The sequence below is a fragment of the Cynocephalus volans genome, chromosome 1, assembly GCF_027409185.1.
Source record: "Cynocephalus volans isolate mCynVol1 chromosome 1, mCynVol1.pri, whole genome shotgun sequence".
Classification (NCBI taxonomy): domain Eukaryota; kingdom Metazoa; phylum Chordata; class Mammalia; order Dermoptera; family Cynocephalidae; genus Cynocephalus; species Cynocephalus volans.
This window is the reverse complement of record NC_084460.1, coordinates 57,363,355-57,390,858: the sequence shown is the minus strand read 5'-3', so window position 1 is coordinate 57,390,858 and position 27,504 is coordinate 57,363,355. Positions and strand designations below refer to the sequence as shown.

At 56.0% G+C, this 27,504-nt stretch overlaps 2 protein-coding genes across 2 annotated transcripts in view; one reads left to right on the top strand and one right to left on the bottom strand.

The window, feature by feature from the left end:
- The window catches only part of RTEL1 (regulator of telomere elongation helicase 1), a 34,299-nt gene extending 20,349 nt beyond the window's left edge, over positions 1-13,950 (bottom strand). The window contains 10 exon segments of the mRNA XM_063093441.1: positions 2,173-2,326; positions 3,448-3,513; positions 6,552-6,636; positions 7,332-7,407; positions 10,949-11,009; positions 11,244-11,325; positions 11,780-11,873; positions 12,171-12,366; positions 13,240-13,469; positions 13,813-13,950. Coding sequence (XP_062949511.1) covers positions 2,173-2,326; positions 3,448-3,513; positions 6,552-6,636; positions 7,332-7,407; positions 10,949-11,009; positions 11,244-11,325; positions 11,780-11,873; positions 12,171-12,366; positions 13,240-13,341 — 916 coding nt within the window. The 5' untranslated portion in view covers positions 13,342-13,469; positions 13,813-13,950.
- Positions 13,951-18,784: 4,834 nt separating this feature from the next.
- STMN3 (stathmin 3) lies at positions 18,785-25,479 on the top strand. Its single transcript, XM_063112812.1, has 5 exons — positions 18,785-18,803; positions 23,035-23,130; positions 23,296-23,471; positions 24,699-24,890; positions 25,420-25,479. The coding sequence occupies exons 1-5, from the start codon at positions 18,785-18,787 to the stop codon at positions 25,477-25,479; spliced, it is 543 nt and encodes a 180-aa protein (XP_062968882.1).
- Positions 25,480-27,504: the final 2,025 nt, after the last annotated feature.

Sequence of the window (27,504 nt, the reverse complement as noted above, 5' to 3'; positions counted from 1 at the left end):
CTATGCTACTTTTAATAATCATCATAAATTATTTGACCTTTTCCCTCTTATTCTCTCATGAATATACATTTTCCAGAGGCTACATGTGAGAAGCAGAATCCTGGCCTCCAAAGATGTCCACATCCTTATCCCTGAGCCTGTGAATATGTCACCTGACATGGAAAAAGGGACTCTATGGATGTGATTAAGTCGAGGATCTCAAGACTGGGAGACTTTCCTGGGTTATTTGGGTGGGCCCTAAACAGAATCACAAGGGCCTTTGTAGGTGGAAAGAGGCAGAGAAGGAGCAATGAGCCTGGAAAGATGAGCAAGAAGGACATGGGGTCACAAGCCGAGGGACACAGCAGCCCGCAGATGCTGGAAAAGGCAAGGAAACGATGCCCCTGGAGCCTCCAGAAGCAGCGCAGCCTGACGGCCCTTTCTGGACTTCTGAGAACTTTAAGATAAAAACCTGTGTTGCTCTAAGCCATGACGTCTGTGGTGGTTTGTTACAGCAGCTGTAGAAACTAATACACTTCATGATACTGCATCAGATCAAAAGCAGAGAGAGTTATGAGAATCCCACTGTTTTTACTAAGACACATATTAAAAAAGACTTGCAAAACTGTAAGACAATGCCACTCCTCATTTATAAAATGTTTTTCAGGAATAATGTTTTTTATGTTAACATGTGTTATGGGTTGAATTGTACCAAAAACATACATTCAAATTGTAACCTCTGGTACCTGTCAGTGTAACTTTATTTGGAACACAGAGTCTTTGTAGATGTAATCAAGTTAAGGTGAGGTCATAGTGGATCAGGGTGGCCCTAAACCCAATGAGTGGCGTCCTTATAAGAAAAGGAAATTTGGGCACAGACGCAAAGGAGAGAAGACCATGTGAAGATGGAAGCAGAGACTGGAGCTGTCGGGAGCTGGACGAGGCAAGGTACAAGTCTCCCCCAGATCCCCCAGCAGGAGCAACCCTGTGGCCATCTGATCTGGTTTTGTTTGGTTGGCAGCTGGCAGCTGAACCCTTGACCTTGGTGTTATAACACCAGGCTCCAACCAACTGAGCTCACCCAGGCAGCCCTGCATCTGGACTTGGGGCCTCTGCTCTTCTGAGGCACCCAGTTTGTGGTACTTTGTTATGGCAGCCCTGGGAAACTAATCTGACATGTAGTGGTTTATTTAAATGAGCAGACATTTTTAAATTTCTGTTTTCATTTTTTTTATCAGCAGCACACTCTAACCAACTGAGCTAACCGGCCAGTCCTCGTGTTTTCATTTCTAGTACCGTAACTGTCAACAGACATAACTTGCAAAAACAAAGTTCAATAATTTTTATGAATGTAAAGGGGTCTTGAAGCCAAAATGCTTGAGAACTTCTGTGCTAAACAAACAAACACCAGGTTTACAAACCCTCTCTATCAACACAGACATGTGAATCATCAAAGGAGGGCTGGGGGACCCTGGGAGAGGAGGGCGAGGAGGGGTCCCACCACAGGGGCCTCTGCCTCCCTGAGGAGTCTGTTCACATGTATGATGTTAAAGAAAAACAAGGGATGCTGAGGCTACTCACACTGAGACCCCCACATCCCAGCAGAGGACACAGCAGAATGTCTCAAGACACCCACACAGCACTGCCTACAAACGTTAAAATCCCACAACCAGTTAAGTATCTATTAAAATGTGGTCTGGTTGAGCAAAGAAGGACTCCTAGTCAGCTGTTAACAGAAACCACGCAGAAATATGGACACGTCCACAAAAGGTTTCTATGTATGCCATGATCACGCTGCATAACATGCTTACACACACAAACTGGAAAGAATCCATGGAACAGCAAGTTATACACAGTAGTGGATTCATAGGTCACTGGAAAATGCCCTTACAGTGAATAAATTTGGTTTTCCAATCTTACACAGTAGAAGGCAAGTAAACAAAGGCTGGGAAAGGACATAGGGTCTTGGAAAATGCCAGAACTACTGGATGATACCACTCTCCTTGTTCTATGGGATCCTGACCCTGAGAAGCCTTAGAGAAGCTGATGCTGTCCTACGCCGATCTCAACAGAAGGCACCCGGCAGGCCACACACAGCAGCCTGCAGGCTCCAACCTCAAAGCAGCTCTGGCCACTGGGTGGATGAGATGCCATCTCTCAGTTGGTGTTTTTGGTTCCCAGCTGTAAACTCACCTGAGCTGGTGCAGTCCGCACTGAACGCTGGGCAGGGCTCACCCTGCTGCACCACCTTGGTCTGCTCCTCCAAAAGCTGGTCTATGACATCCAGCCCCAAAGCCATGTCATGGGGGGTCAGATCGAAGGATGCCGACTCCTCACACATCTTCTCCTGTGAGCCCAAGCACGTGGGTCACGGCAGTGCAGGGCAAGAGCAAGGGGCTCCAGGAAGCAGGAACAGGGTGAGGGTGGAGGGTGCAGAAGGTACAGGAAGCTGAGCACCAGGTGCCCAAAGCCCCAACCGGGATCTCTAAGGACATGTCACAAGCTGGTCCAAAGATGACTGTGGCCCACACAAATATTTAACAATTATTTTACTTGAGTTGCCAACACTTCATAATTAGAAAATTTCCCATTAAAATCTAGGTTTCTGGGGCCGGCCCGTGGCTCACTCGGGAGAGTGCGGTGCTGATAACACCAAGGCCACGGGTTCGGATCCCATATACGGATGGCCGGTTCGCTCACTGGCTGAGTGTGGTGCTGACAACACCAAGTCAAGGGTTAAGATCCCCTTACCGGTCATCTTTTAAATAAAAAAAAATTTAAAAAAAAAAAAAAAAAAAAAAAAAAAAAATCTAGGTTTCTGGCTTTTCAAGTCAGAGGGCCTGGCACACAGGTCCGCCATCCCCCATGGAACAACTGCCTGGAACCAAGTTGGGGCTGAGGGTGCTCGCTGCAGTCCAGGGTGGCTGGGTGTGGCTGGTCCAAGGAGCCGTCCTCCCACCCATTCCTGGAAATGTTCAGCCCTGAAGAGTGGCCACAGAGTCAGGACTGGGGTCATGGGGGAGTGCTGGTGACAAGGGATGACCGGAGCCAGGAGGAGCTCTGCAAGCTGCTCCTGCTGCTGTGACCACCAGGGCAAGTGGCTCTCTGCCTAGCAGCCCTCCCAAGGCTCAGGCCAAGGGGCCTGAAGGACAGAGATACTGTAGGGCAGAGATACTGCAGGGCAGAGATACTACAGGAAGACAAGGGGCTGCTGCTGTTCTGGCACAGAAGCGAAGTGCAGAGACAGCCCCAGGCCAGGCTCACGTGTCAGGAGCTAGCATGCGCACCCTGTGCCTGAGGGGTACATGCTTGGCCCACCTCGACCACAGTAGGGGTCGGGAGGGAGCAGCAGGAGCACCAGCTATGTGCAGTCCTGACAGCCTGGGGACTGGGGTTTGGACAGAGCTCCTCCACAAAGCAGCCAGGAGAAATGGGAGGCGTTTAGGACCAAGGCCAGTGGAGACTCACCACGTTGTGAGCTTCGTCAAAGATCACAACCATCCCCTTCAGGTCAATGTTGTGTGCCCTGCGACTCTACAAGGAAGAAGGGAAGAGACAAAGGGCTGGAGCTGAGCGGACAGGGCCCACTGAGAGCGCAGGCTCACAGAGGCCGGGAAGAGAGGGACACGAGGCACACAGCAGGCAGCAAATGTTGCAAGCACTGACTGCAAACACTGCTGCTGAAGACAAGGTAAAAGGCCCTCTCACACCTGACCATCAGGAGCAGCAACTGGTCAAGGCTGGTTTTAGATGCAACTCAGCAATGTCTACCTAACCTAAACCAGCAGCTTGATGTAAGGTGTCTGTCCTGGGGAAACGTTCACACATGGCACAAAGGGGCCTGGGCCATGGTCAACACCATGGCCAAGGAAGGTGTAGGAGTCGCAGGCCACAGCAGCCAGGCAGCTACAGAAGGGGAGGAGCCAAGTAGGTCCAACCCAGCAGTTCTCTGCCTCAGTGCACACTTGGGGAGATTAAAAAACCCAGCGCCCAGGCCCTATCCCCTGAGCATGATGGAAGCAGTCTTTGGGTCCAGCATTGGTATTCTTCTTAAATAACTGAACTTGAAGATTAATGTTCACACAGTAAATGACCACTTTAAGTGTACAGCTGAGTTCTGACGCGTGTGCCTTGTGTAGCCTCCATACCTCACCTGCCTTTTCACATAAATGGAATCAAATAGTAGGTCGTCCCGTGTCGGCGTCTATGGGTTAGCACGTCTGAGACTCATCCACTCCACGCTGTGGGACCTGGCCACTCATCGTTCCTGTCGGTAGTGTTCTGCTTTATGGACACACAGTCGTCCCTCAGCATCCATGGAGGACTGGTGCCAGGACCTCCCGAGCATATCAAAATACAGATGCTCAAGACCCTGATATGAAATGGCGTAGTATTCGCATATAACCTATGCACATCCTCCTGCATACTTTAAATCATCACTAGATTACTTATAATCCCTAATACAATGTAAATGCTATGTAAACAGCTGTTAAGCTGTAATTTTTAAAAATCTGTATTATCTTTTATTGTTTTTTTTCCCAAATATTTCGGTCCACGGCTAAATTCTGGGATGTGGAAGCCACTGATTCAGAGACCAACTATCCCATGATTTGCCTGTTCACCAGCTGATGGACACACAGCTTGCTTCCAGGTTTTGGCAACTGTAAATGAAGCTCCGGTGAATGTGCACACACAAGCCTTTGGACACGGTTTTCCCTCCTCTCAGCTGGGCTATCTGGTGCGTGCCTGTCTGCAGAGCAGCTGCACCATTTTATGTCCATCGCAGCAGATAAGTCTTCCAGCCATGCCACATCCTCATTTTGCTATTTTACGACTTTCTAAGGGAATGCAGTATTATTTCCCTGTGGTTTTAATCTGCATTTTCCCAATGACCAGTGAGGTTGGGCACCTTCCCACATGCAGAACTGGCAATCTTCCGTCCTGGGGATCTCCCAGTGGTGCCCTTTGAAAGTCTCCCTGTGACTTGCCTTTTAATTTTCTTAATTTTCCTAACCATTTCAAAGAGCTGAGATTTTAAATTTTTGTGAAGTCCAATTTCTTATTTTGTCTTTATGGCTAGTACTTTGTGTGTAGCTAAGAAATCTCAGCCTACCCCACAGTTGCAAAGACCTCCCCCCACATTTCCTTCTAGAACTCTTAGTTTCAGCTTTTACATTTAAATAATAGCTAAGGGGGCCGCCCCGTGGCTCACTCGGGAGAGTGCGGTGCTGATAACACCAAGGCCCCAGGTTCGGATCCCATATACGGATGGCCGGTTCGCTCACTGGCTGAGCGTGGTGCTGACAACACCAAGTCAAGGGTTAAGATCCCCTTACCGGTCATCTTTGAAATAAATAAATAAATAAATAAATAATAGCTAAGATTCATTGCTTTCCAAATGGATATCCAGCTATTCCAGCACGATTTTTTGAAAAAAACAAAAGCAACTCTCCTTTCCCCACTGAATTACCTTGGCATATTTCTCGAAAACCAAGTATTGCCTGTGTGCAGGTCTGTCTGGACTCACTGTCTGCTCTGCCAGTCTGTGTGTCTGTCTTTAGCCAGAGCACACTGCCTCCCCCACCGAGGCTTCGTGCTAAGTCTCCAAATGAGGAGGGATAAGTGCTCCAACTGTGTTCTTCAAAGCTGTCTCACTCTTTGACCTTTTGCATTTCCGTGTAAATGTTAAAATCAGCTTATTAGTTGTGATGTTGTGGTTCCCACGCGGGCCCCAGCCTGTGTTCTCTCCAGGTGGCTCCCACAGCAGCCAGCATGGAAAGCACTGAGTTAGAGAACTGCAGCAGCTCTGCGTGCCTCAAATCCCTCCCAGCGGCCTGCCCTCCCCTCTGCCCCACCACTCCCCTCGCCCCCTCCCTGCCCATTCCAGCTCTGTCTCCACCCTCTCTCTCTGCTCCACTTTCCCCCACAGCCCTGGAGTGTCATCAGCTCACACACTTTCTCTCTCGTCTACCTCTCCCTGGAATCAGAGATCCAATGCAAGCAATGCCTCTTTTCTCCACTGCTGCACCTAGGACAGTGCCCAGCACGGGGGGGGGGGGGGGGGGGGGCCTTGAGATAACGAATGAATAAACAAAGGGACCCAGAAAGGAAGATCTCCACCATGTCATTACTATGCAAAAGTACAAGTTGCTAAACACATGGAGCACAATCCCACCTGTGTTAAATAAAAGGAGAGAGGCACAAAAAGATGTGCAGACAGACCTGTACGAGAAAAGAAACCCCTCCCACAGTCTGTTACGAAAGAAAGAAGCTGAGCCCAACTGTCAGGACCAAGCCAAATCCTGGCTGCTGGCCACAGCCCAGTGGCCTCTTCTCTTCCACCAGCCTGCTCACTCCCAGGTTGCTCAGATCACCAACCGTGGGCTCTCACAGCTGCATCTGGCCGGGTCCTGACACCCTGACCAGTGATGGAGGCAGGTCCTCCCTCCTCCTGCCCATGCCTGCTACTCTGAGGCCCTGAACATACAAAGGCTCAGAAGGCCCCTTCCTCCCAAGCCCAGGGACACCCCCTGTATGTCAGGAATCGCCAGATGCACAGGCTGAGTCCTCACCTTGGCATCCAACAAGTAATTGTACGGCATAAAGATGATGTCGGCTTGCTGCTTCAAGTTCCGAGAAAGGTAGTAAGGGCACACTCTGGGAGGAGAGGGAGAGAAGACTCCATAAGCACCCTAGGCAGGGGATGTGTGAGAGGGGCAGCCGTGTCCTCTGACTGGGGAGGAGCCTTGTTCTGCATGTGGGGCCTCAGTGGGTGAGGAGCCATGTGGATTTTCAACTGGGTGGACGCATCACCTATTTAAACCATGAAAACAAAACACCCAGCCCTCTTCCTGGATAGAGGTCATCAAAAACAAAAACAATACAGGAATACAAGAAAATGCAGAACTTCTTCCCCTAGGGGTAAGAAAGCCTTATCACAATTTGAATCCCTGAAGCTGTCAGAGGTTGACAGACTTGCTGTCCTCAGAAGGAATGAGGCCAGGCTACAAGCAGCAATGTGAGAAGCTGTCCAAGACACAGCAGTGAAGAAGAGTTCCGCAGAGAATGAGCAGCACAAGCAAGACTGTGTGCATGCTTTTGCACTTGCACGGAACACCAGCAAGCGCCCGTCCACACTGCTCAGTGGCCAGCTGGGAGTGGACTGGGGGCCAGGGAAGGAGAAGGCGGCTTCATTTTCTACTTTACGTTCCTCAGAACGGCTTCCTAAAAAACTGTTAGTTTCATAATTCAAAAAGGGAAAAGGAAAGTAATACATCCACGCCTCTACACATCATGGGAGAGTCTGGCTGTGGAAGGGACAGCAGCAGCCACCATGCCAGGAGGGCTCTCACTTGTGCTTGCTCCCGCTCTTGACAAGGTCCTCAATGTCCAGGATGGGGGTGGCCAGCTCCTGCTCCAGGCTTTTCTCTGCAGATATGAGGCAGGAATAAACACACACCCTGGAGACCCACTGAGTCTCCCTAGGCCCCAGGGGACACCCAGGACAGAATGGCTCCTACACAGTGGACAGTGTGGAGGACTCACTAGAGATCCCTGCCTGGTGGGTCTCAGGTCCCCAGGGGAGGCCCCTATCCAAAGTGATCTCAAGGAGCCCTGCTCTGTATCCAAGAAGGCAGGCACTGGCCTGAGGCTGTGGGTCAGTCACGGAGACAAATGCCAAGACCGTCTCTGAGGGTCTCGAGCATCCTATTCACCCCTAGACAGCCCCATGACAGGACAGGAGTGGTCACCACACCCAGCCCTCCTGTGGACAACCCCCGACTCTGCCACAAGCCCAAAAGCATCTCCCATAAGCCCCTGGAGAAGCCTGTCCTGTGATTAGTGCTACCTTCTCTTGCTCAGCTTCTCCACCAATTAAGACAGACCCAGAGTTTCCACCTAAAGGACAGCCAGGACCTGAGGCAGGGCACAGGCAGGCAGAGGGCAGGAAGGGGCACCAGAGGCAGAACCTACCCTGCCCCTCAATCCTAGTGGGGGCCCATCCCCTTCCCCAGGATGGCAGCCTTAGAACAGGCACCACCCATGTGTGGAGAATACCAACATTTATAAGCACATGTATTTCACAGAGCCTGACTTTTTGGTATTGCACATAGAAGTGTTAAGCTTGGGAAAGACAGAACGCTTTCCCTGGGCTAAAGTCTCTGTTGTAGATAAAGAATTGTAACACAGCAAAATTGCTGGCTCTAAGGGCAGATATCCTTGGTGCAGCTAAACCTAATGACTGTTGCTATGACAAATATCTTACTGTTCTTTTTGTAACCACCTGTGTTCCTTTTCTGTAACTTTCTTGCCTGGAGAATAAAAACGAAGAGAGAACATGATTCGGGGCTATTCCTGGGATCTTTCTTCTCTTGAAAGAATTATGCCTGGGGGTAACTGTTTTCGGGCCTCTCACTGATCAGAAGAAATGGGCTTTGAGTAATCCTTTGCATCTCTGTCACTCTGGGGGAGAGGTGACACCCATGCTGGCTGTGAGGCACAGGGCAGGAAGAACCTCAGTGATTTGTGGAAGAGGGGCTGTTCTGCCTCTCCCCACCCCCAGGGCACAGGCCCCCAAAGTGGAGCCATAGGAAATCCTTGGGGAGCTGCTTGGGGAGCAACTCCCAGGCCCCATGCCCTAGCAAGCAAGACCAGGGACCTCTCCTGACAAGCATCCCAGAGTCTCAGGGTAGCCACATGTGGAAATGGGGCCTCCCTCCAGCTCCTGGCTCCAAGTGGCTGCTTGTGTCCACCCCCAGCAGGTGCCGGACCCCCTCAGCAGCAGGGATGAGGCCTAACCCTTAGTGGCAGAGACCAGAACGTGCACATGTGCACACACACACATGCCAGTGGTGACCCAACCCCAAAATGCCCCCAGGAAAGGCTCCTGCCTCAGCAGCACCATAGCAACAGATCAGCCAATCAGCACACTGCCCTGTGCTGTTGTTACCCCACCCCCACCCCCCGGGTCTTAGAGGGTGCAGGCTAGGCAGGGTTCCAGCTCTCCACTCTCTCATTTGCCCACACAAACGCCTCCCCTTCCTCTCGGACCCCTTCTTGGGCTGCAGCCCACTCCAAAGATGGCAGGGCTGAGCAGGTGCTGGAGACCCCCTCAAGCCTGTCCAGGGGACAGACACAGCAAAGATGCCCGGGTTCACATTTAGGTGACCCCCCAGCAGGCTGGGCAGCGAGAGAGCCAGAGCCACAGAGGGTGGGCTGGTCTCTGGTCTGTGGCTTCTAGGACTGAGCCTACAGCTCTGGTGGAGCAGACAGATGGAGCCAGGGCCACCAGGCCAGTTGGGATGGCTCCTTCCCCTGCCACAAAGAGCCTGGGGCAGTTAGGATGGGGTCTCCAGTGCAGGGGCCTCCACAGCTGTGGGCCAAAAGTTCCCCTTGGCTCCCAGCCCCTCCCCTGGACTCCCAGCTACTCTCTGCTCAGGACCCTATGCAGGAGGGGGTGGCAGAGGGAATGAGCCCCCAGAGTGCTGACCCACAGGCAGCTGTGGAAAGCTGGCTGGAGCCCTTCCATGGGTGCTGCCCCAAGGTCCTCTGGCACATAGCCTCTAGACATCTCTGAGATCAGAGGGGGCAGCTACCATCAGGGCACCTGGGGGCATACCACAGGCACAGAGTCCCTCTCAGGGCCAGCCGGCAGGCCTGGACAATTACATATCAAGGTGACTGAGAGTGCTCAGTGCTGCCAGACCAAAAAACACAGCAGACAAGAGAGCAATGAAGAACATTCTCCTGGCAAGATGGGGTCCTTACTGCAGGGCCATGCTCCACTCCATCTCTCCAAGGGTCAGGGAACTGGTGCTGGGTTGTGGGGGACCTGCAGCTCAGGCCTCTGGCAGGGCACCACTGGCAGCTCCAGGGGCCTCAGCTCTGGTGCTTTGGGCACTCAACAAATTTCAGAGCAGACAGCAAACCACCAAGTGCTCTAGGCCGTGTCACCTGAGCCCTTGTGCTCTGAGTTAGAATCATAATCCCAACCCTGAGGAAGAAAACAGCTAATCCTGATCCCACAGAAGCTTGTACTCTTAGCCAGGCAACCCTGACTGCATATGTGCAACCCCTCAGATTACAGGAAACCATGAGGACCACACTGCAAAGAAGTGCCCCCTGCTATTGTCTCTGGGCATCTGTGATGAGCCCCAGAACTCTCTGACAGACATGACGGGTAGCATGTGGGTGAATAGCAGAGATTTAGAGGAAGGACACTGGTGCCAGCCCCCGACCTGGGGCTCTTCACAGGCCGTGGGCACCTGCAGTCACCTGGGCAAGCTGTTGTCACTAACCCCATGCTCACTCACTCACCCCATCTCTGGCTGAGACAGCTGTGGGCATCCCTAGGCTACTACCCCCAGGACTCAGCACAGAGCTGCACGCACAGCTGTAACTTATCACAACAGAAGGACACACAGCTGAGTCAGCAAAGAGAAAAAACGCAGGGGGTGAAGTCAAGGGAGAACAAACGCGGCTTCCAGAGCCTCCCAGTGAGTCTTACAGGACGGGCTTCATCCCCTGCCATGAGCTGTGACAACAGGTGTGGATTGCTGTCAGCCAGGAAACTCGCTGGAGACTCAGCACCAGGTTTTTATTGGGGGCTGGTCATAAAGGCACCCACTGCCAGGCATGCACCCAAATCCTAGCCTCCCAGAAGAGATAGCAGGTGTTCATCATAAACCCATTGTTTGCACAAATGGTTCAGGCGCAGAGAACCCCTTCTGTCGGGAAATGGTGGGAGCCCTCACAAAATCCAAGTTCCTAGACGCTGAGCGAGGGCCAGCTTTGCTGGCAGGCTATAGCACAGAAGACAGCACATGAACACTTAGCCTCAATGGCGCCACACAGGACAAGAGCAAGGAGGTTGTGGCGCCCCGAGCTCAGCCCTAAGAGGTCATGTGCGCCGCATCCCAAGCCCACAGTGAGCTGACTGGCGGCAGCAGCTTTAACGAGCAGCTCTTACCCTCCACATTGTTGTAGAAATGACAGGAGTGACTCGCCACCTTCTTGCGGCACAGGTGGATCTGCAAGAGGAAGGGCGGAGAGCAAGGCTGGAGCAGAGGCCAAGAAAGGGCCAAACTCTGCCCCTCCCCCTCCTCTCCCACTGCCCCCCAGGTACACTTTAAACCCTAGCCCACCCCAGCAGGGGGCATGGGGTCAGGGGTCAGCATCTGCTGGAGCACAGCCAGGGGCTCCAACAGACCAGCAGGACCCACCCAGCAGAATCAGGAGGCGGGGGGGGTGCCCCAGGAGCCCACCTGCATGTGGTTGCTCCCCTGCTTCTTCACCTCAGGGTGGATGCACAGCTGCTCCCGGGAGCCCAGCACACACACCTTGGGCCTGGTCAAAGAAAGAACCGTGGGGTTGAGGAGGAGCTGCCTCCAACCGACAGCCCATGGTGCAGTCCAGCAGCATGAGTGACCAGAGGGAGTGGACCAAGGGAGAGAACAAGGCGGCAAGCCAGGGGAAACTGGACAGAAGGGACTGAGAGAGCTTCCAGTGACCCCGCTGTCCATCCTCCACTCACAGGAGCCAGGGTGGGACACCGAGATTCTGCTGGGCTCTGATGAGGGGCAGAGCCTCCTCCCCCTTCACATGCAAGACTGCATAAATGGCCAATACTGACCCACGCCACAGATGGCACACAGCACCTGCAAGGGGCTCAGGGTGCCAGCCCAAGGTCAACATGTACATTGGAAGCTGCTTTCTCGCAACTAATGGGCACCGGAGACAGCCCAGCCCTCACCTGACACCACCACACAACCCTGAGGCAGGATGAACCTGTGCAACCCACCGGTAGGAGGTGCTCCGAAGCTCGCTGATGACCTGCGTGAGCTGCGAGTGGGTCCTGGAGGCGTAAATGATCTTTGGAATGTCTGCATAGCAAGCTGCCGGGCACGAGGAAACACAACAGGTCATGGCTCTGAGACAACGTCCCCATGTACGTGTTTAACACACGCAGCACCAGAAATGGGTTAAGTGGGTATCTGCTGTGTCCTAATTCAGCAAAAAAGCCCCAACCCTAGGTTTATACCCAGGATGTTGACAAATGATTTGGCAGCTACAAAATTCTCCTTGTTCAGCTCTGCTCGAGAGATGGAAGAAGCCCAGGTGTACTTGCCCTAGCCCCATACCCTCCCGACCACCCTATACAAGGCCTGGAGAGGCCTGGGAAGTAGGGTCACCTATGGGGTCTCCATCAGCAGCAGCATTCCCCCAGGATGACAAAGCCTGATCATGGAAAAGTTCCCCTTGCACTCTCTCGGCAATCTTGCGGGCAGAGATGGTGTCTCGGAGGTGCTCCCTCCAGGCCAGCGTGGCACAGAGGAGGCACAGCGTCTTGCCTGTGCCTGTGGGGCTCTCCAAAATGCCATTCACCTTCTGAACAGGATCGGGAACAGGGGTCATGGGGAAGCAGGGAGACAAGTGAGGCCACAAAACCCGCCCCAAGGCAAGCCCCGACAACCAGTGAGAGACAGTTCTCCTCAGATGCATAGCCCACCGTCAGATGGCAAAGGCCTCATGGAACCATGGATAAGTCCATCCCCAACCCAAAAGGTGTAGATTAATTCAGCCCTCATTAGCAATCAATTTGCAGAGCATTACCCAAAATGTGACAGTATTTTTCAGCCTAATATAAACAGCAAGATGACTAATTAGGTGCCAAGTCTCAAAATAGGAAATTGTTCTGTAGTTCTAAATCCAGGCTTTTGCACTATTCCATCTGAATGAAACCTGATGTCCTACATACAAGGTCTCAGATGTGAGCCTAACTGGGGAACTGGGTGGGGGGGGCGGGGTAGTGAGCAGAGTATAAGAGGGCACCTCAACACCCAGTAGAAAGAAACCTACCCTGCCCTTCCACCTCCCTGCACTACCCTGAGCGCCAAAGACCTTCCTAAGTGAGGGCTGGACACCAGTTTGACCCTCTACATGGCCACGTTTCCTCCAGACCTTCAAATGGCGGCCACTGCTCGTCAAACAGTATCGGTCAAACGCCACTTCCTCAGAGAGGCAGGCCCCCATGGCACTCCCAAGCCTGCCACTATTTGGAATTATCTTTTTTGTTTGCTTGTTTATTGTCTCTCCTACCCCACCAAGAACATCAGCCCTATTTATGACAGAACACTGCCATTCACGCAGCAGGGCCAGGCTGGAATGGGCGGGAAGGTCGCAGTACATTAGGCCCCTGCTGAAGCTCCACCCATGCTGACCCATCCCCCAGTACCAATCCCTCAGGGTCTGCCCCTTTACCTTCTGCAGACATTCCAGGACCTTGGTCATGTATTCCTGCTGGCATCTGTACGGCTGGAAAGGGAAGTCCACCGTCACACCATTCAGAATTATCTTGGGCATATCAGCGTGTTCTCAGGAGGGCACAGAGGATTGGGTCCGTGTGACAAAACGCCTTTGCACATCTCAGGGTCTCAGCCGCTCCAGTAAGTGATGCTGGCGTGTGGTAATGGCACAAAAGGTTGTTCTGTCTGGCACAGACACGGGGAAGACAACAAGACTCTGTTTGCAGCCAGCCTTTCCGGGGTACCAGGCCACTGTACCGGTCACCTCAGGATGTCCCTCCCCTGGAGAAGCCTGCTGCGTCCCCACTGAGCGGGCCCTGCCTCGCCCTCCAGCGACGCCCGGCTGCCAGAGCAGCAAGTGCAGTCCGCAAGCTCCAAGCGCACTGGAGCGCGACAGGCCGGGCTCCAGAACTCCCGGACCCGGCTACAACCCTCCGCTCCCCGCCGCGCCCAGGTGGGCGACCAGGTGCGGCTGACGTGGCTAGAGGGCGTCCCGGGACGCCAATCAACGCGGCCCCCGGCGACTCACTCGACTGCTCTAGGCCTCAGTGTCTAGACGAAGAGCCAACCGCAGCGTCCCCGCGCCTCTCGGCTCACGTGTCTCCGCGGAAGTACCAGCAGCTCGGACTTGGCGGGCTGGGGCGCGCAGCCGGCGCCGAACGCGTCGCACTTCCGCCCCCACTTCCGGTCCGCGGCGCGGTGCTCCCTGCGGAAACCGTTCCCCGGCCGAGGGGTCCGGCTGCCGCGCGGCGCCTAGTAGTCCTGTGCCGGGCACCGTCCCGGCCTCTTCCGTTGAGCCCAGTGACCCGCACGTCCGTCGCCCGCAGGCAGAAAACTGGGGTCCCGCCCTCTCTCAAGTCGTCATCCCCACCAGGGTCTACATGCCACTAGCAACCCCCAGGCCACGCCACCTCCGTTGCCGGACTCCTGCACAGGCTCCTCGCTTTCCCGAGGCTCCCCCCTCTCTGTTCGCAACACCCAGAGGCATCTTTTCACGGCTCGACTTCGAGCCGATCGCTTTCCTTAAAATCCACAGTGGCTCCTGAGCGCCCTCACCGCCTCCTCTCTTTACTGTCCCCTCAGTCCAGCCTCTTTCCCGGCCAGCGTCCCCACTGGCCAGGGCGGGCCCTCTGAGTCCCCAGCACCTAGCACCAGCTGACAGTCAACAGGGGGACGCCAGGAGAGAGGGGTCTGCACAGTTCTGTGGGGTCAGCCAGTGGTCAGAGATGTGTGCCTCAGCAGATGACCCCAGCATGTCCCAAGGTCACCAGGAAGAAGTTGACGCTGCAGTGAGGGCCTAGGGCAGCAGGCAGTGCTTGTTCCTGAGCCTCTCCTCGGTTCTACTTAGTGTCCAGACGTTTTCTGCTGACGGCACGTGTGCCATGCTTGTGTGTGTGAAGCCCCTGGTACAAGCTGGCATCCACCCCCACGCGCCTGTTCCAGGGAAGGAACTGGAAGGCGTCTATCTTAGGCTCTCGGCAGGGAGTTGGAGAAGACAAAGGACCCAGCCTCGCATACTTGTTGAGTGGGCATCAGGCACAGGTTTCAGTACCATCCATGTATGCACTGACATTTTTCCTCCTAATGACCTCTGAGATAAGTTCTTTGATTTTCCACACTTTACATGCAAGAAAACGAAGCACAAAATGATTCACAGATGGCCCCAAACCCTCAGAGGAGCCAGCAGTCCCCGCCTCACCTCCACACCCCCCATCTCCTGAGAGATGCAGTTCATCCCCCCAGAAGCCCAAGGAAGGGGAGGCCAGGATACTGAGACTTGGACTTCCTGGGCCAAAACTGGAGCTAAGGTCCCTGAGAGCCTGAAATGACTCGTGTGCTGCTTGGGTAACAGGCAATTATGGCCCCACGTCACGGATGGGGGCTCTAATGTGGCCTGCTCAGACTCCTGTGAATTATATAAATGCCATCCTAGTAATGTAACCCTGAGAGATGGGGGGCGGGAGGGATGGGGGGAACCAAGGCCGACCATAGCAAGCCTCACTCAGCAGACAGGGATCTTGATCAAGACACAAACCTGAATTGAGCATCTGCTCTGGCAGGCTTTGTGGGATTCCTGCTGTGGACAGAATGCCATCTGGCCCACAGGGCAGATGTTAAGCAGTCACACACGAGATTGTGTTACAAACCACAATGAGTACAAGGAAGGAAGTAATGGGTAGAGGACCTGACCTTGTCTAGAGGCCAGAGAAGGCTGCCCTGCAGATTGATCTGGGAATAGGGTTGGGAAAGCATAAGCAGCAACTCACAAGTAATAGACCCTCCAGTGTGTGAGGAGTTCAAAGTAGCCACTGAGGCTGGAGCAAGGAGAAGAGGCAGGTCCAAAGGCCCCTGCTCCATCCAGGAATGAAATAGTGCCTGCCTGGTGGGGGGAGGGGGGATGGTCTCATGAGAGTTGCATAGGACTATAGTGGAAGGGACTTGGTGAGAGCTGGGCAGCTCTGAGTCTGCTCTGGTGCCTATTGGTTGCCGGTTACCATAGGAGAACTAATTCTGGCCTGGAGCTGTCAGGAACATCTGTACCCCTGCCGTTTTCTTCTTGTCACCGATGTATCCTGGCCCTGATGTACATAGGTGCTTGACAGATGTATGTTGGATGACTGAGCATCCTGCCAAGGTACAGGACTCCTCCTAGGAAAAGCCAGAGTTAGTTTCTGGAGATCAGTGTGGAGGTCTGATATGCAAAATCTCAGTTTGTGAAACATCTTTGAAATGGCTGCTCACAGACTTCCTGCAGTTGACCTCAGTGAGAAGTCAAAATCTGCTCCAAGGCCTGGTAACCTATTGGGCAAACATTCAGTAGCCCTACTCTGTTTGCCTCCTGTGTGCACTAATTGTGTGCACCTACTGTGTTCCTGGCACTACACCAGGGGCTTCCCACACAGCGGGTCCCTGTGGTCTAGACAAGGACTTGGAAGCTCATAGAAGATGTGCCCAAAGTCACAATGAGTCCCCTGAGCTTGCCTGGTGAGTCCCACCCCATCCACATGAGAAGACTGTGAGTGTATCAGGGGGGAATACTCCTCTTGATCCTAGCACCTGGGTTCCAGCACCTGGAGCTGGAGTCCATCTGTAGGACCCTAACAATCCACGTCTAAGGTGCGGTGACCAACACAGAGGTCATGGATAAGCACCAGTGTTGTGAACAACTCTGTATGCTTCTTCTGCCTTCCTACCCTTTCCCAGGGCTGAGCTCCTGTGAATGGGCCTGGGGGCCAACACTTCTGTGTGTGTTTGTATTAGTCTGACATGGCTGCATAACAAAATGCCACAAACTCAGCTTAAAACAATCCACATTTGGGCCGGCCCGTGGCTCACTCGGGAGAGTGCGGTGCTGATAACACCAAGGCCCCGGGTTCGGATCCCATATACAGATGGCTTGTTCGCTCACTGGCTGAGCGTGGTGCTGACAACACCAAGTCAAGGGTTAAGATCCCCTTACTGGTCATCTTTAAAAAAAAAAAAAAAAATCCACATTTATTCACTCACAGTTCTCAGTATCCCAAGACTGAAACCAACTTGTCAGCTGGCTGAATTCTCATCTGGAGGCTCTGTGGATAAACCTGCTTCCAAGCACATTCTTCTTGTTGGCAGAACTTACTTCCTTATGGCTGTAGGACCATGGTCCCATTGTCTTGCTGGATGATGGCTGAGAGCAGCTCTCAGACCCTGGCCATGTGGTTCCCTCATCTCAACCACGGAGAACCTTCCTTGCTTTGAATCACTCCAAATTCAACCATCCAGAGAAAACTCTGTTTTTAAACATAATAAGTCAGGGGGCCAGCCCATGGCTGAATTGGGAGTGTGGTGCTGATAACACCAAGGCTACGGGTTCGGATCCCTATATAGGGATGGCCAGTTAGCTCACTTGGGAGAGCGTGGTGCTGACAACACCAAGTCAAGGATTAAGATCCCCTTACTGGTCATCTTTTTAAAAAACAAAACACCTCCCCCCCTTTATTGTGTCAGCTCTACCTGATGATATTCCTGTCTTAAGGTCTGCTGTGCCACACAATGTAACCTAATCCCAGGCATCAAATCCACCATAGTCACAATCCCAGTCGTGCACACCAGGGGGGCAGACTCTCCAGAGCCAGCTTAGAATGTGTCTGGACATGGGGTGCTCTTGACCCCTCTGCTAGGCCTGCTCCAGGCTGACCTCTGGTCCTTAGGCTTGTCCCTAACTTGTTTGTTGACAGCTGGCCAGTACAGGGATCGAATCCTTGGCCTTGGTGTTGTCAGCCCCATGCTCTGACCAGCTGAGCTGACTGGCCGGCCCTTGTCCCTGACTTTTGTCTTTCTGTGCCTGCCTCATCTCTGTGCAAGTCTCCTGAGGTTCCTAGAGCTTGATTCCTGGCCCTATGACTCAGTTGCTTGTGGAGCAAGCACTGCTCCTCTCCCTCTCAGTGGCTCCATTCCTAAAACAGGAATGACACTTCATCTGCCTGCCAGGCTCTCCCATTGGGGGTTAAGAGGAGAAGGGCAGACAGGACAGTTGGCCCCCAGTCACTAAGTGCACACACTCAGCTCTGGCACCTCTCCCTCCCCTCCATCATCCAGGACTAGCATCAGTGTCACACCTTACACCCAAGAAACAGGCCCAGAGAAGTTAGAAACTTGCCCTTGGTTACACAGCAAGTGAATGTCAGAGCTGAGGTTGGAACCTGCCTCTCCCTTACCTCAAAGCCCTGTTGTAACCTCACCCTCAGAGGAGGTGCCCATCCCAGGCCTTCTAGGCCAGCGCCCATCCCCTGTGGCCCATAACTCTCAACATAGACCTGGACACAGTAGGTGCCATCCCAGCCTCCAGCTGCCTCAGTGAAGAGCTCTGCAAACCCCCGCCCCTCCACAGTGGGAACTGCCCCTCCTGCCTTGCCCTTACTGCACCTGCCCTGGAGAATGGGGGCTTATCTCCACCATCCCACAAAGCCATGCAAAGCCAAGCTGGGGGAGCTGTGGGTCCATGCTGTGAGTGACTGGAGGATGGGCACCTTGTTGCAGCTGGCTGCCTTCCCCCCCCTCCCCTCCCCCAGGGCTGCAGCCCCTGCCTCTGCAAGGGGCTTCCCTTCTCTCCCCTCCTTCTCTATCATCTCCTCTGTCTCTCTTCCTCCCTCTTTCTCCCTCCTCCCTCCCTCTCCCCTCCCTCCCTCTCTCCTCTCCCCTCCAGCCCCTCTCCCCCCCCTCTCCCCTCACCCCCTCTCCTCTCACCCCTCCCCCTCCCCCCTCTCCCCTCCCTCTCCCTTCTCTTCCCTCTCTCCCCTCCCTCTCCCCTCTCTCCCCTCCCTCCCCTCCCTCTCCCCTCTCTTCTCTCTCCCCTCTCTTCTCTCTCCCCTCCCTCTCTCCTCTCTCCCCTCCTCTCTCTCCCGCCCGCCCTCCCGCCCTCCCTTCCCCGGCACTGGCACTGCAGCATTCGCCGACTGCAGCTCCAGCCGCCAGCCGCCGCCCGCGTCCCTCCGGCCTCCGCAGCCGCCGCCGCCAGCACCATGGCCAGCACCGTGTCCGGTAGGCGCCCGGGGCGGCGGCGGGTCCGAGCAGAGGCCATTGTCTGGCCGCTACCGACGCAGGGGCCGGTTGCGGACTCCGTTTTCCCGTCGCGGACCTTGCACGTTGCGAGGCTGGGCCGAACCCGCAGGAGCCGGGCATCTGGGAAACTGGCCTCCACAAGGCAGGAGGCGGCGCCGGGGGGGGGGGGGGGGGGGGGGGGGGCTGGTGTGGGCCGGCGGCAGGGACCGGCCCGGGGTGGGGACGTCGGGCGCGGGGGCGCAGCCCCTCACATGCGGGCGGGGGTCCCCTGAGATTCCCGGCGACCTTGGATCCTGGTCCAACTGCGCCTTCGCCGGCGAGAGGGTGGGACCCTCTGCGGGAGCCCCTAGCCTCGGGGAGGGAGGCCAGAACCGGCTCGAGCCTAGAGAGAGTGGGGCTTCGCCCGCACCTCGCGTCGCCACCCTCCCTGCCCCGCACTGCGGAAGGCTCGGGACCACCCTCTGCGACGCAGGGGCCACCTGCTCTGGCCAGAAGAGCCACCGACCGCCCTTCGCGCTGCGGGGCTTGGATGGGGGAGGGGCTGCTGCCGTTTCCAAACCTTCCCAGGAACCGGAGGCGGGGGGATCTGTCCCGTCTCTGACCCACCGCCCTAGAAAAAAGCTCCCTCCGGGGCCTCCTGGCCTGCGTCAGGCGCGGGGCTCTGGCGGAGGAACAGGCACCGCACAGGGCGGTCACCGGGCGCGGGTGAGCTGGCGGGTGACCCCCTCCCGCGGACGCTCCGCTCCGTGCTGCCGCGCGGGACCAGCTTCACATCTGCGCGGGGCGCCGGCGACTGCAGGACCGGCGGCCTCCCACCCGCTTCTCGTCCGCCCCGCTGTCCAAACCCGCACCAGCCCACCCTGGGGGCGGGTCGCCGCGGTCCGCCCTCCCTCGCCAACCGGGTTTTCCCTCAAGCACACCCTTCGGCGCGAAACCCCACCCACCCACGCGTGTCCCGCCCCGCAGGCCCAGGGGCCTTGGAGGCTCGAGATGACCTCTGCACCCGTCCAGGAGGGGACCGCGTGCGTCACTGACACACCTTATCTGGCAGTCTTGTCCATCTGGGCTTCATCCGCCCCCTCCCCCTGACGCCCGCAGAGATGCTGGGACAGGCTCTGGGCAGAATGGGACTCTCCTCCGCACCTGGGGGCTGCTCTGTCCAGCTGCTGCCCCAGACCCACACTGAGGCTGGGCTGTAGGTCCTTGGTGCCCTCCGGTGCCCGCCATGGGCTCCCTTCCTGGAGATGACTTTGGAAGGCTGGGCTGTCTGCAGGTGCCCTGTCCCATTGGCTCCTTGAAGACCACTCTTCTGGGAAGGAAGCTCCTCAAACTGGGGAATCTCCATGACCATCAGATGCTGAGCTGTGTCTGTGTTTACAGCCACAGGACACAGTCCCTTACTTCCCAGTCAGACACTTGTTCACCGGGCAGAGCCATGACCTGTGAGAACTTTGGCCTATGTCACCAGCCCCCATCCCTTTCCCCTTTCCTGAGCGTGCAGATGCTCCTACCTGCCCCTGCTCACCATCCTCCCCCCTGAATTGCTGCCAGCTGCCCCATGTGCTGAGGTGATGGTTATTTGATGGGAGCCTCCCTGGCGTTTGTCCTTATACTTGTCCTTCCTCTGTATGAACCTGTGGCTCTTTCTCCTGTGGAAGGCAGAGCAGGGCTTGGTGCAGCTGTCAAGCCCCTGGATCCTGGCCAGTAAGGCTGTATGGTAAACCCCTTTAGGGCTTGTTTTTGTTTGTTTTGGCAGCTGGCCAGTATGGGGATCCAAGCCCTTGACCTTGGTGTTACAACACCACGTTCTAACCAACTGAACTAATGGTCAGTCCCCCTTCAGGGTTTTTGATGTACGATGAGGAAGGATGATCTGAAAGGTCAGGGTTGGGGGTCTGGGGTCTGTTGGCAGGGAGGTGGGTACTGGCTGAGTCTGCTCCTTCCTGGCCTTCCGGGACCCATATCTGTCCCACCCTAGCTCAGACTCTCTTGCTCCTCCTGACCACAGGTCTGGCCACCTGCCCAGCTCCACCACATGTCCCAGATGCTCCTGGCCTACTACTACTGAACCCTCCAACTACTACTGCTTGTAACCCTCCAACTCCCTCACCACATATCCTGGGATATAGCCCCTGCCTCCTTTTAAAAATTAACTTCTAATAATACAAATAATACATGAGTAGATTTTGCTCTTGAAAAAAGTAAAACTTGACAAGTCAGGCCAAAGTCCCCATTGAGGCCTGCCCCCACCTGATCCTCTCACCTCCTCCCTCCTCAGCCTCCTGAAGACAATGCCTACCCCCGTAGGTGTGGTGCCTCCAAGGCTCCCCCTTGTGCTTGCCGACCCTGGGTGCCTTTCTGCCCCTTTGTACAGCCTCCTGAGCTCTGTGTTGCTCTCCTCAGAGGAGTCTGGGTCATCAGGAAATTTATATCAAATAAGACCATTCTCTGCTCTGGTCACGTGAGGGCCCAGCTTGCCATGAAAGGCTTGTTAATTTCTGTGCTGTGATGGTTTTATATCGACGGTTTTCTCAATTACATGCCAAGTCAACTTTAAACATAAAAAATTTTTAAAAACATTTTAAATCTTGTCTAAAACAAAAGGTTCCTTGTCCATCTGGGCAGCTTGTCCAGTTCTTGTTTGCCCCAGAAGGATGCTGGTGGGTACTGTGCATGCTTCTCCCTTCAAGGAAGCAGAACTTCCTCTTGGTGGTGTGGCTCCTTGGAGACCCATGCCGGCTCCTCCAGAGAGGAGGCAGGCGCACAGGTCTCAGAGCCTCCTGGTCTTCAGGATTGCACTTTGAGGAACACTGGTCATGTCACCCCAGTGACCTGAGCCCCAGCATAGTCCCTGCTGCATAGGGGTGACTATTGGGCTCGTAGGATTGTTACTCACTAGTGCAACAACCGGCCAATGTGTCTACTGCAGTGTGTGGCTTACCGTGAACAGACCAAAAATAACTAAATCACTTCCGTTCTGAGAGCGGGCATCTTCCCTTCCCCTGACAAGGCTCAGGGCCATAGTAGCAGGATTACCTCCTTTTCCAGTTGGGCAGCAAGGACACTGGCAGGTAGGCGAGCTGTGGTGCTGAGTGGACAGCTGTCTTCTCTTGTCCTTGGTTGTGTCTGGGCCCAAGCCTGGCCTGGGATGGGCAGCGAGTATGTGCCCGGTGAGGGCCTGGTTTCATTCCGGGATGGCCACACTACCACCAGTGTAAATGGGGAGGAACAAGGAGGGTCCATCCAAGACCCAAGTTTAAAGCTCAGCCAAATGCTGCCCACAGAGGCTTCACATTTGTGCTTGTCCCAGTCAGGAGGGTGGTGGCTAATTTTGTCCACCTGAGCCACAGAATGGGGGAAAATGAGGAAGGAGGGGAAAGGGAGTACATGGGGGCAGAGGAAAGTGAGAATCAGAAAGATACACAGTGACCAAGAACCACAGAGAGATACACACAGAGGGACAGGGTCAGAGGGACACCCCCAGAGACACAGAGAGATACAAAGATGGTGGAGAGGGATGAACAGAGGCCCAGACGGAGGCAGAATCTTAGTCTGTTCTGACTACTATGACAAAATTCCTTAGACTGTGTGTAAACAACAGAAATCTCTCCCTGTCACAGTTCTGGAGGCTGGAAGTCCATGATCAGGGTGCTGGCTGATGTGATGTCTGGTGAGGTCTCACATCCTGCTATGTGGATAGGCAGCCATCTTCCAACTGTGTCCTCACATGTCGGAAAGGGTGGGGGAAGCTCTCTGGGGTCCCTTTTATAAGGGCACTAATCCCATTGATGAGGCTCCACACTCATGACTTCATCACCTCCCAAAGGCCCCACTTCCTAATACCATCACCTTGGGGGTCAGGATCTCAATATATGAATTTTGGGGGGACACAAACATTCGGGCCACAGCAGGCAGGGAGAACCACACAGAACAAAAGACAGAGACAGAGCAGAGATAAATAGAAATGCCAAGACAGAGAAAAGGGCAGCAGAGGGTGGAGAAAGAAAGACAGGCTCAGAGAGAACTATGCAGGGAGACACACCAGGGAAGACAGAGCCTGAATCTGGAGCCAGAGGAGAGGAGATGTAGAGAGTCAGAGACATAGAAACCCAGAAAAGAGTTCTGTGTCTCCCAGGGAGACAGGCAGAGGCAGCCACGGGGAGGGGAGGCTGGGCAGGACTGGCCTGCTCACCTTGGCTCACACCCGCAGCCTACAAGGAGAAGATGAAGGAGCTGTCTGTGCTGTCACTCATCTGCTCCTGCTTCTACTCGCAGCCGCACCCCAAGACCATCTACCAGTATGGGGGTGAGTGTGCCTGCCTACCCCAGCTTCTGGGAAGGGAGGACCTGGGGGGGAGGCAGTCCTGGGGCTCAGGCCTGAGTCCCTCAGGAGCAGCACACCTTCCCACTCAGCACCCCCCATCCCCGACCCCGGCCAGCCTCCTGAGCCCTGTCTGGTTTTACCCTGCAGACATGGAGGTGAAGCATCTGGACAAACGGGCCTCTGGACAGAGCTTCGAGGTTATCCTCAAGTCCCCTTCTGACCTGTCCCCAGAGAGCCCTGTGCTCTCCTCCCCACCCAAGAGGAAGGATGCCTCCCTGGAGGAGCTGCAGAAGCGGCTGGAGGCAGCGGAGGAGCGGAGGAAGGCAAGGAGACCCTCCCGAGCCCAGGAGTCCTGACGAAGGTGGCCAGGGCCCCAGAAGCACAAGGTGTTCCAACCCCCCTGCTTGGTCAGGGCATCGGCCTGGGTGGGAAAGTCCTCATGACAGACCTCCTCTTGAGAGATGGAAATTTGATGGAGAGGAAAAAGGATCCCGACACCTTTGGGAGGGGCGTGGCACCCTTGGTCGCGGCCAGCAAGGGCTCATGGTGTGGTCCCAAGAGGGGCCGTGGGGACGTGAGGCTGGGGCTGGTGTCCTTTTCCTGGGCAGGGGGGTGAGGAAGAAGGGCTTCACATCTGAGGACCCTCAGCTGGGACGTGCTCAGGAACTCCAAAGGACCCTGGGAAAACTAGGTACGGGCTCCAGGCCCCCTTCCCTCCCCTTCCCCCCACACCAGGCCTTTTGAGACAAACACACAGAGAGAACAACGTGCTCTGGGGAGTCTGTCCTGGAGCCAGGCCCATTGGGCAGGTCCCAGTGACACGTGGGGCCCTAGGTTTGCAGGGTTAACTCGTGGCGACTGGGACATGGTGAGGGCCCAGCAGCCACTCAGATTGCTCATGGGAGCCTAGCATCTTCCTGCTCTCCTCCCAAGGGCCTCCAGGCAGCTCCTCCCTTAGCAGGGCCAGGCAGTGCGGCACCAGCAGCCTTGGGGAACCCCTCACGCCCCTGAGCACCCGCTTGGTAGCTGAGAACCCAGTGTGTATCGAGCACCTGCAGCCCACGAGTTTAGGATTTGCTGCGCCCTGTCAACGTCTCCTGGGCCTTGGAAGGCCACGAACAGGACAGGGGCGGCCCTGCCGCACAGGCGCTCTAAGCTTAGCGAGGAGGGGGCAGCCTGAGGGCCAAGGACAGGTGCGAAGGGTCAGCCACCTCAGGTTTGTCTGGGACTGAGGGTCTCCGGGCAAGTGGACCTTTCAGGGCCGAGGCCCGGTAAACCCCGGCAAACTGGGACCAGGTGGTCACCCTCCCTGACGGCAGGACAGCGTAGGCCCGAGCTCTCTGAGGACACGTGTCCAGTGGGCAGGAGGGCAGGGTGAGAGGCAGAGCGAGCCTCTGCGGCAGAAGCGGGATGCCCTGACCCCGGGCCCGGCGACGGTCGAGGTTGTTCCAGGACAGTTCCCGGGTGTTCAGACACCCACCGACGCGGGGCAGGCTGGGACGCCTGGCGGGCGGGCGGGGGTCGCTCACCGCGTCCGCCGGCCCGCGCAGACGCAGGAGGCGCAGGTGCTGAAGCAGCTGGCGGAGCGGCGAGAGCACGAGCGCGAGGTGCTGCACAAGGCGCTGGCGGGAAGCAGCAATTTCAGCCGCTTGGCGGAGGAGAAGCTCAACCACAAGATGGAGCTCAGTAGGGAGATCCGCGAGGCGCACCTGGCGGCGCTGCGCGAGCGGCTGCGCGAGAAGGTGCGCCAGGGCGGGGCCGGGGCAAGCGGGGGCGGGGGCAGGGCGGGGTCGGCAGGGAGGCGGGGGTCACTCACCCAGCATTTATTGCACGAGTCAGCTCCCGAATCTGGTCCTGGTGCGACACAGTCAATAGCGGCAATAATAAGCGGTAAACTCGTTAATTTTGAAGGGTTCTGAAGGAGGCGCGTCCCGGGTACTAGCTAGAAGGGGATTTGGCTGCTTTAGGCTGGGGCGAGGGAGGCTCCCGGGAGCCCATCCTTCGCCGGCCCCTGCCCACCGCGCCTCCCGCGCTCCCGCCCCCTGCAGTGACTCACTGTCCTGTTCGTGGCACCTGGGGTGAGGCGAGGCCCTGCCTTGTCCGGAGCCCCGTGGGCGCGGTCTCCACTGCCCCCAGCTCCGGTCTGCGTGCACACCCCAAAATTCCCTGAGTCACAAGGTCTCGGGTTCTGGTTTGGGTTAGGGAGACCCCGTCGCACGCTTGGGCCACACTTTGAGGCGCCCGCGCGCCCCCGCCCGCCTGTCCCCGCAGGAGCTGCACGCGGCCGAGGTGCGCAGGAACAAGGAGCAGCGGGAGGAGATGTCCGGCTGAGGGGCTGTGGACACGGCGCACCCGGATCCCAGGCGCGAGCTCATTTGGTTTTGGTTTTGTCTGTTCTGCTCTGTCTAGATACAGCTTCGTTCCCGCCCCGCCCCTCTCCCGCTCCCCCAGCTTCACGCTTTCCTTCCGCACTCTGAGCTGTCCAGCCCCTGTGGCGGGTCACTGACTGAGGTCTTTTCCTGGCCGGGCCCCGGGACTGTGGGTCCCTCAGTTCAAACACCAGGAGGATGTGGTGGTGACCTTAATAAACCCAGCAGCGGTGGCACCTTGTCTGCACCTTGTCCCCACGTCCTCTGAACCAGCTCCCTGCAGCCCACAGGCAAAGGCAACAGCACCTGCCTTTCCGTGAGGAGGGGGCTGGGGGGAGTGAAGGAGAAATAATTGGGTGGAGGAGGATCACTGGGCGTTGTGGGGGCAAAGTCCCTGTAACTGTGGCAAGCCCTGGGATCCTGTGTGTGCAGCAGAGTTTTTTGGAACTGGCGGGTGGATGGGGGCTGCAGCACTCTTTAATGCAGTTGCACAGGCGTCCTCTGAGACCACCTTGCCTGAGGTGGGCACCCTGGGCCTGCCTGAGCCTGCTGGGAGTGGGCATTCTCCACCAGGGACCCATGAGCAGGCAGCGGAGGTGAGAGGGTTGTGTGCAGCATGGACAGCTGCTGCCGCCTCTCCCGGCTCAGCGCTTTGCACATGCCGGGAAGGACCCTGTCTGGTAGCGCCCTTTGGAGTATTGGCCACTCCCATGCCCTCTCTAGTAGAACAAACCTCCTGGCTACTGGGCTTTCAGGCCAGCCCCCAGGCAGGTGTCGCCAGGTGTGAGTGGGTGGCAGGCACAAGTCCTCCTGGGGAGCCCCAAGGGGGTATTCCACAGGACCAGCTGCCTGCAGATTCAAATGTTGGAAGGACAGGAAGCTGGGTTCTCAAGCCGGCCCCCACCCCACCTCCCACCTGATCCATTGGTGGAACTCCTTGCTAGAGGGGCCTGGGGATGGGAGGCCTGGCTCTAGATCTCTCCTGCCGGCAACCCTCTAGGCTGGGTCCCTTCCCCTCCCTCAGCCCTGAGTGTCTCCAGAGCCCCAGTGCCACCCTTTGAGGATGGTCACCTGCCTGGACATGGGAGGGGCCATGTCTTTTTGCCACTGTAGCATCCCCTATTTTTCTCTAGGGCAGCCCCACCCCACAGCTGAGTGCGGGGGCAGGGTCCCTGCTGACTGTGTACTTGGTGTAATGTGTGAGCAGGGCAGATTCCAGGTTCTCTCATGACCCAGAGCCGGGTCCCCAAAACCAGGTCGCTGCAGCCCCCCATGCCCTCAGCTTCTGTCCTGCAAAATGCCATGGAGGGGCACTGCCAGTGGTCCAACAGGGCAAGCTAAGAGTGTGGGTGGATGCTGATCCTCTGCAGTGGGTGCAGGGGAAGTAGGAGCCACTGTCCTCTCTCTTGGTCCCCACCAAGACAGCCTCCAGAGGGAGCAACAAGCCAGAATGGAACCCAGCGGTGCCCACATGTGACTTTTGTGGGACTCAGAAAGGAAAGCAAAAAGCGAGCTGCTGGTCAGACTCCTCAAGGCTAGCAGCTCTCCCCTAGCAGCAGCCTAGTGAAACATGCACCCACCTCGTCCTCGTAGTCAGTGAGCTTAAAAATTAAACCAAATGAACAATTAAAGAAAAAAATCTGTGTTTAAGAGATGGTTGAACTGTCCCAATGTGTGTCGTGCACCCATGGGTCGGGAACGGCTTGAGTGCACTGCATGAGTGATGTGTGCTCCACGTGCTTCTCTGACCAGAGACGGTTATATCTTGACTTTATCAGCACCATCATGAATCATTCTAATGGCAGGGGCCATTTTAAGAAATGAGCACGTAGAGGACACACAAGCCCACTTTCCTCTCTGGAGCCCAAAGGGTCTGTGGGAGGTGGGGGCAGGGGCGTGGGTGCGGCTGGCCTGGGTCTGGCCGCTGTGTGGGGCCCTCCCTGCTCTCCCTCTGGGCGCTGGGCCTTCTCAGGAGCTTCCTGTTGGC

Bases quoted from the DNA above. Each gene is read 5' to 3' on its own strand.
- STMN3 (XM_063112812.1), top strand. The intron at 23,131-23,295 runs GTGAGTGTGCCT...TTTACCCTGCAG, and splicing joins GACCATCTACCAGTATGGGG to ACATGGAGGTGAAGCATCTG. The intron at 23,472-24,698 runs GCAAGGAGACCC...CGGCCCGCGCAG, and splicing joins CAGCGGAGGAGCGGAGGAAG to ACGCAGGAGGCGCAGGTGCT.